This window comes from Equus quagga, chromosome 14 (assembly GCF_021613505.1).
Source record: "Equus quagga isolate Etosha38 chromosome 14, UCLA_HA_Equagga_1.0, whole genome shotgun sequence".
NCBI lineage: Eukaryota > Metazoa > Chordata > Mammalia > Perissodactyla > Equidae > Equus > Equus quagga.
This window is the reverse complement of record NC_060280.1, coordinates 96,758,868-96,766,452: the sequence shown is the minus strand read 5'-3', so window position 1 is coordinate 96,766,452 and position 7,585 is coordinate 96,758,868. Positions and strand designations below refer to the sequence as shown.

Below are 7,585 nucleotides of genomic sequence, written 5' to 3'. Positions count from 1 at the left end.
TGGCTGCGCTGCGGGGTGCGCGCTGCGGGGAGGGGGGGGGCATGCCCGGCTGCCCGGAGCCCACCCCAGCCTGGGGTCCGAGGGTCACAGCCCCGCCCGGGGGGCCTGGGAGGACACCACCCCGGGTGGGGCCTGCCGGCCATCGGCCCTTGCCCCTGCGCGTGCCCGCAGCGCGCATACCTGCAGGGAGGTGGAGTGGGGGGGCTTCAGCCGAAAGGGTGCAACGGCGAGAGGGCGGCAGGCCAGCCCACGTTAGAGTGGGAGGCACGGAAAGGTAAACTGAGGCCAGGAGAGGGTGGGGGCTGCGGGACCGCGGGGGCGGGGTCGGCCCTGCACAGCCCCCTCCCCCCATTGAGGAAAAAGCTGAATGGGAGGGGGCGGCCCCCGGAAACCCGCGGGGATGGAAACGCGGTTTCCAAGGCAACGCGCCGCGAAGCGAGCCTGACGTGACCGCGGCGAGGGCGCTCCGCCCGCCCCCGTCCGCGCCTCGGAAGGCCCAGGCCCCGCCCACCACCTGGGGACACCTCATTGGTGGCCGCGCCGTTCGCTCCTCCGCAAGCACCAATAGCAGCGCGGAGTTGCCTCCCGGAGGCGGGACTGCGGCGTGGCCCCCGCGGAGTGCGCAAGCGCGGCGCGGGGGCGTGCGGTCCCCTCCCTCGGATTGCTGGTCCGCATGCTTGGGGGCGGGAGGCGCGCCGAGGGTCTGACGGCGGCGGCATCGCCGGCACGGAAGAGGGGGCGTACCTGGGAGCGCCGCACGTGGACCCCCCCCAGCCCCGGTGCGCTCACGTGCACCCTTCTTCCACGTCCGAGCATGGCCTCGTCCCCACGACCGCGTGTGCGCGACCCCGGGGCTGAAGGAGCACAGGGGGCGAGCGGGAGGAGGGTACTTGGGCTGAGGCTTTGCCGAAGCAATAGAAGTTTGCCAAGTGTAGGACAAGGAGCCCCAGGTGGGGGTCACGGCTTGTGCAAAGGCCTGGAGATGTGAAAGCGGATGCATTTAGGGGGCACCTGGGAAGTCAGGTGGGGAGGATGAACAGAAGGCGAAGGCAGGAACCCAAAGCGGTGACTCCATGACTCCCGGAGTCTGTGGCTCAGGGGGTGAGATGGGGACCCCAGGGAGGAGGAGCGGCAGGTGGAGGGAGCACAGGGCTGAGCATCCAGGGGGTGGCCGGACAGCCTGACGCCCGGCCTGGGCTCTGGGGGAGGCCTAAGGAGGGAGAGAGAAGCGTTGGCAGAGGGTGGTCTCTGGTTCACAGCGAGGTGGTGGGTAAGGGGGCTGCAGGGCGCCTGGGGGAAGGGGACAAAGTGGAGATGTCCCTGTGAGCATCTGACCCCCGGCCAGCCTCAGAGCCAGCACAGGGAGAGACGAGGGCGGAGGGCGCCATCCGCCGCTGCCTGGCTGTGGCTCAGGTCTGCTGTGTCCACTAGAGGAGGCAGCGGTCAGCGTGAAGGGCAGTGGCTCGGCCAGGTGGGGAGGATGAGAGCCCAAACCGTCAGTCCACGGCTGGTCCCCGCCTGGGCGGAGGGCTCAAGACTGAGACAAGGGTCGAGGCTGGCAGTGTGGACAGGCGTGGCTGCCGAGGCGTGGAGCCAGCCTGGAGGCCGGGTCCGGGTGGTGGCTTTCGCACGGGGGCCGCTCCTGCGGTGATAAGGCAGCTGTGGGCGAGCAGGAGAAGGTCACTGGGGTTACGCTTTCTGCTCGAGGCCAGAGTCCCCCGGGGGTGGCCAAGCGGGTAATTGGGGCTGACTTCACGTTTCTGAAATGCCGAGGGCCATGGTCAGGGGGTGGCTTGGGAAGGACGGCAGGGAGGAGCCATGTGGGGAGACGCGAGTGAGCGGTGCCCCGTCGGGGCCGGCTCCTGCCCCCCCAGCACCAGGCAGGTGCCCCGGGCACAGCCACCCCCCAGGCCTGGCGGGCCCACCCTGCTCCCCGGGCACCTTGGGAACGGGAGTTCCGAGGCTGCCCCGACCAAGGGCGCTGGGGCGCAGCCCCACCCACGGCCGCCCAGCCCCGGGAGGGCAGAGAACAGGCGGTCTCTGCTGTCACTCGGGACAGGTGAGCAGCCCAGCCCGTGGGTGGGGGCGGGGCCGCCGTCACCTGGGGCCCTGCCTGGGCGACTGTCCTCTGCTGGGCCTCTGTCCCCGGCCATGTCAGCCTCTGTGGAGTTCTCTTTTCCTCCGGCTCCCGTTTCTCTTTCTTTTGCTCCCTCGGTCTCTGGGCCTGACTATTCCTGTCTGGGTCTCCCTCCATCTCTGCGGGCCGCCTCCCTCTATTTTCGTCGTCTCTGTCCCGCCGGCTCCTCCCCCTCCCCCACTTCCGCCCCCTCCCCCACCCCGGCCCGCATTCCAGCCCCCGCCCCCGCCCCTCCCGGGGGCCAGCTGCTGCGGCGTGAGGTGCCCGGGACGGAGGGAGTGGGCTCGGCAGGGGTTAGAGGTCGGGAGCCGGCTGGGGGGGGCGGGGTGGCACCCCCTAACCCCTCTGGAATGTGGGCGGGGTCCCCGGCAGGCAGGCGGAGCTGGGGGCCTGGACAGCTGGCTGCAAACGCGCTGCACACACCCCACACCCCAGACGCTTCCCAGAGGCCAGGAGGATCAGCACAACGCGACTCCCACACGGGCCCCCTACAGCCGCCCCTGACAGTCAGCGGGTCGATCCTGGACCCCGCCTGAATGCCGGGCTCCCGGCTCTGCAACGCGGCGACCCCCATACACAACCCTTGCCTCCCCCACAGAGCGGCCCCAACCCACGCTTTGCTACCATCACGACCTCAATCGACTCTGTGACCCTCAAAACGAACGGCACCGTGTTCTCACCCTGGGCCAAGACCTCCCTTAAGAAAACCACAAAATTGAAAGTCACACCAGGCAGCTGGCGCTCACATCCTCGGAGGCGCCGTGCCACCCGAGGCGGCGCCCTCCCCCGGCGGCGGGACAGGTGCAGGGGCCGGCGCGCCCCTCACGCGCCCCATCGCTGCTGGGAATGGGAAAAAGAGACTTCTTCAGGCTCACAGACAACTCTCTGTTTGTCCCGCGACACCAAGAAAGGAAAAAAAGAAGCACCGGGAGGTTCTGCTTGTCACCGGCTGCCGGTTCCTCACCCACACTGACCCCAGGAAGTGCTGCTGCCGCCCCCGCTTCTCGGCTGAGGCACCTGAGGCCCAGGGAAGGCCTGGGCGCCGCCTACCTGCACAGCTGGGCACCTGGGCCATGGCCGACCCTCAGGGGTGTGTTGCCTGTTTGGGGGTGGGGGCCCCGATGTGCCCACGGACCCACTGCAGACGTAGGTGTCTTCCCTGAGCCCCCAGCAGCTTCCCCGGGGAGGGGGCGCTCACTCCATTTGTGCCACTCCTGTGGTGCCTGGAGATGCCCCAGGTGCCAGGCGGGGGTCCTTGTCCTTGTCCCTGTGCCTGCAGAGAGCCTGTGTGTGTGTGACATTCTGCATGTGGGGCCAAGGTCAAGCGAGTGGCCAGGGCACGGGTGGGGTCAGCTCCTCCTGCCCCTGGAGGTGGGGGCTGTGGCCTCAGCCCTTCCCCAGGTTCAGACACCCAGTGGGTTGCATGCCCCCAGCCCCCTCCAGGGCAAGCCTTGGGGTTTTCATGAGCTGAGCATGGGGGGCCTCTGAGTGTGCAAAAGCTCTGGCATTTCACAGACACCTGATAGGTGTTGTATGCGTGAATGCATGTTCTTGATGTGTGCTCGCCTGTGCCTCAGTTTCCCCCAGTCGAAGGGGGTCACCATCCAGGTCTCAGGAGCATCAGGAGTAGGAAAGACACAAACATGTGTGGCCCGAGGGGCAGGCATGAGGCTCCCACAGGCCTTCTGCCCAACCACAGGTGGGCCTCGAGGACACGACATGTGTCCCAGTCTACGGCCAATCGAGTGTGTGTGCAGTTGGCGGGCACTGTAGTCACCAGCACAGCCCGTTCAGGACCTGGCTTTGCTGCTCCTGGGATGGGGGCCTGGGCAGGAGCAAAGAGTGGCAGCCTCCGCCTTCCTGGGCTGTGAGTCACCAGGAGCCCCGCCAGGTGCCCCCCGCCCTGCATCTGCACGTCCTCCTCCCCTGTGGAGACCTCCTCTTAGGAACAGGAGGGGAACAAGCCAGGGTGCAGCCTCGCCTGGCTCCTCGGTGGGCAGGCAGCTGAATCTCCTGTGTTCACAGTCGGCAGCCACCTGGGGCCTCCTAGGGACCTCCAGGTGCAGGTGGGAACTGGGGGAGGTAGCTTAACTCTTCCTCCTCCTGGCTTCCGGCCTCCTGTAGCTCCCGGAGGCCCTGGCCGCTGCTGACACACAGCGCGCGTGCCCACCCCAGGGACATGAGTCACGCCGCCAGCCATGAGCACATATGCTCTGTATGTCCCGGCCCACCGGAGTCACGCACACCCAGCCCTGTCCCCGGCTGATCCCACATTCTCGTCCCAATGATGCACACACTCTGGGGTCCGCGCACAACCTCCCGTGCTCCTGCACGTGGAGCGCCATGCAAACACGTCTCCATGTGTGCACAGGCACGTGCACACACACATCCGTGTGAGTTCCATACACACCCGTGCACACATGCACACAGCCCCATTTTCGTGTCCACACAAGCACGTGTCCCCTGGAATCCTTGTTTCTCCGTCTCTGTACCCACGAGTCCCCTGCCCAGGGGCACACATGCGCACCACACCTGGCAACGCGCACACATATCTGGTCTCCGCTTCCCCCACCCTGGCTCCGGGCCCCGCGGATCTGGGCGAGGCGAGCCGGCTGGAGTCTCTGCAGGGCGGTCCCACTTCCGCGCCCCCGCCGGGCGGCCGCCAGGTGCACCGTCCCGGCCCCCGCCTGGCCGGCCGGGAGGGGACGGTAATTACGCGGCCCCGGGGTCCCCCCCTACACACGCGCCTTTCATCCCGGCCACGCCCGGCCTGGGCCCAGACGCTCATTACCGCCTCCCGCCCGGTCATTAGCCGGGGTCGGGAGAGGACCCGGCGTCCGGCGGGCCCGGCCCCGCGGGGAGGGCGGAGGGGGCGGTGCGGGAGCGAGGCGGCCCCGCCCCCGTCTCCATGGCGACGCCGGCGCGGGGGGGCGGGGCGCCCGGTGCGGGGTGGGGATGGGCTGCTGGGGTGGGGGTCCAGGAGGCGGGCGCCCCCTCCGCCCTGGCGGCTGCCTGGGGAGCGGCGACTTGTGAATGCGCCCACGCGGGACCTCCCGGCCTAATCTCGGCCCCCGCCGGGCAGGCAGCGAGCACCGCGTCCCGTCCGCAAATAGCAGCCTCGCCCCCGCCCGCAGCTATTTTGAGCCCCCGCCTCCCCCGCCACCTCCGCGGCGCTGCAGCAGAGGCGCGGGGGCGGGCCAGGGACCCCTCCGCACGCTGGGGCCCGCGGCCGGCTGCTGCACCGCGGGGCGGGATCTGGAGCCCCCGGCCACGCTGACAGCGAGGTCGCAGCGCCCCCTCGTGTCGGCGGGGAGAGCGCGGCGCAGCGGCCGCGGCCGGGACGAAGGTGGTCCCAGCCCCCTGAGAGCGCCCCAAGGGGACGCACGGCCCTGGTTACACACTGAGTCACAGGGACCCGCGGAAACACAGGTACGGGGACGGGTGACACACCTGAGACGCAAGCACATAGTTCCCACGCAATGCCGGTGCAAGCGCACCTGGCGACAGGTAGGCACAGGTATGGGGCCCGCTCCGTGATGGGAACCCAGGACAGTCGTGGTTGCAACGCGGAGCCTGGTACCCTGCAACTGGCTCTCGTAGTAAACGCTTAATGAATGTGTGCTGGCGGGATGAATGAATGAATGAATGAACGAACCAGGGCACTTCACAAAACCAGGAGAAGGCAGACTCAGAACCACAGAACAGCGGGGGCGGGGCGGGGGCCAGACAGGGATCGGATCGGGGCCGGCACGGCTGTAGGGCCCCCTGGCCTGGGCTGGGACAAGGAGCCGGCGACCTGACTTGGCTGGGAGAGCAGATCAGAGAGGGCGCGCGGGCATTGCTGCTGGGCTGGGCACGCCGGGCCCCAGGCGCCCCCATGGGCGGCCGGCGGGAGGGGGAGCTGAGCGCCGACGTCTCTCTCTGCTCCTTTTAATAACCACCCTGCGTGAGTGGCTGACGCAGCAGCAGGCTGCTGCTGACGGGGAGCTGCATGGGGGGGGCCGCGGCGTGGGGGGGCGAGGTGCAGAGGAGGCAGTCATGAGTCATGAGCGCTGCCTGGGGGAAGGGGTCCCTGAGCCGAGGAGGGGTCCTAGCGACCTTGTCCCTCCCCACATCCTCTGCTGCATCAGCCTAGCCCCACCTGAGGGTGGGAGCGAGTCCGAGGCCTGTAGTGGGGCTGGGACGTCTCTGGGGTGGGTAGCAAAGTGGGGGGTTGGAGAGGGGTCTGTTCTCAAACGCCACGCTTCTTCTGCAGAGGGTCTGTCTTCTGAAGACTTTCTGGGGCAGGGCTATAGCTTGGGCCTCTGTTCTGAGCAGGCAAGCGTCCCCAGCAGCTTCTTCCAAGCCAGGGGAAGCAGCATGGGCTGGGCAGGGGGCAAGTGGTGGCCACAAGAGGGACTCCCATAAGGTGGCCTTGGGGGTCTCCCAGGAGCAGCCGTGGGGATGAGGATCTCTGCAAAGGTTCTCCCGGTAGCAGAGGTCTTGGGATCCCCTAGACAGGAAAAGGATACAGGGGAGGAGCAGAGCGGGCCCGGGCCCCCTGGGGAGTGAGTGGGTTCTGGGGGTGCAGAACTAGGTACTGGAGGGGGCTGGAGCGCTTAGGGGCGGGGAGCCCGAAGGCCGCGCTGAACATGGGTGTGCAGTGGGGACTGGAGGGCTGGGCCAAGCGGTGAGCTGGGGAGCCCAGGTAGGGGGTCAGTCTGTGGCCTAGAGCAGGATGCCCAAAAGTGTCTGGCGGGGTGAGTGTTGGGGTGTGGGCGCCGCACCAGGCGGGGTGCAGTCAGAGTTGGGGTGGGAGTTAGGTGTGGGTGTGGGTTCGGGTTTGGGTGAAGTTGGGGTGCCCCAAAGTTGGGAAGTGGGAAGAATTGAGATCGTGGCCAATATGGGGGTCCACGTACGTGAGGGCATCTCACTGTTGGGGTTTGGGTGGGCGGTGTGGTCGTTCGATCGCGTGAGGTAGTGTACTCAGGAGCGTTGGGGTCTTGGCAGCTCTGGAGTGTCGTGTATGTTGGCAGGTCTATCATGACTGAGGTCAAGGTTCAGATGAATTTGGGGCGTCTGACAGCTGGGGTCGGGTGGGTGGGGAGCTGCGTGAGGTCGTTATGCCGGCAATCGCTTGGAGCACAGCAAAGGTCGGGAGTCCAGTGACACCGGGGGCCCCCACGAGGTCCAGGCCCCTGGCAACCGCTGCCGTCGACCCCTTTGTTCCCCGCCGCAGGCCAAGGGGCGGGCAAGCGGAAGTGGGTCAGCCCCGCCGCGCCTCGGCCACGCCCCCCGCGCACGGGCCGGGGTCTGCGGACCATGCGCGTCCCCGCCAATCCCCGTGCCCGGCGCCCAAGCGCGAGGGAGGGGGCGTGATCGGCACAAGCCCCGCCCCTGACTCATGAATATGAGGCGCGGCCGCGGCACCTGGGGCCTGGGATTGGCCGACGCGGCGCGGGGGCGGGG

At 68.4% G+C, this 7,585-nt stretch overlaps 1 protein-coding gene across 1 annotated transcript; it reads left to right on the top strand.

The window, feature by feature from the left end:
* Positions 1–4,656: 4,656 nt before the first annotated feature.
* LOC124225703 (basic salivary proline-rich protein 4-like) lies at positions 4,657–7,495 on the top strand. The gene is made up of 4 exons (XM_046638334.1): positions 4,657–4,845; positions 4,950–5,079; positions 5,220–5,483; positions 7,356–7,495. The coding sequence occupies exons 1-4, from the start codon at positions 4,657–4,659 to the stop codon at positions 7,493–7,495; spliced, it is 723 nt and encodes a 240-aa protein (XP_046494290.1).
* The last annotated feature ends 90 nt before the right edge of the window (positions 7,496–7,585 follow it).

Bases quoted from the DNA above. Each gene is read 5' to 3' on its own strand.
- LOC124225703 (XM_046638334.1), top strand. From the start codon at position 4,657: ATGCGCACCACACCTGGCAACGCGCACACATATCTGGTCTCCGCTTCC. The intron at 5,080-5,219 runs GTGCGGGGTGGG...CCCGCCGGGCAG, and splicing joins GCGGGGGGGCGGGGCGCCCG to GCAGCGAGCACCGCGTCCCG. The intron at 5,484-7,355 runs GTGGTCCCAGCC...TCCCCGCCGCAG, and splicing joins CGGCCGCGGCCGGGACGAAG to GCCAAGGGGCGGGCAAGCGG.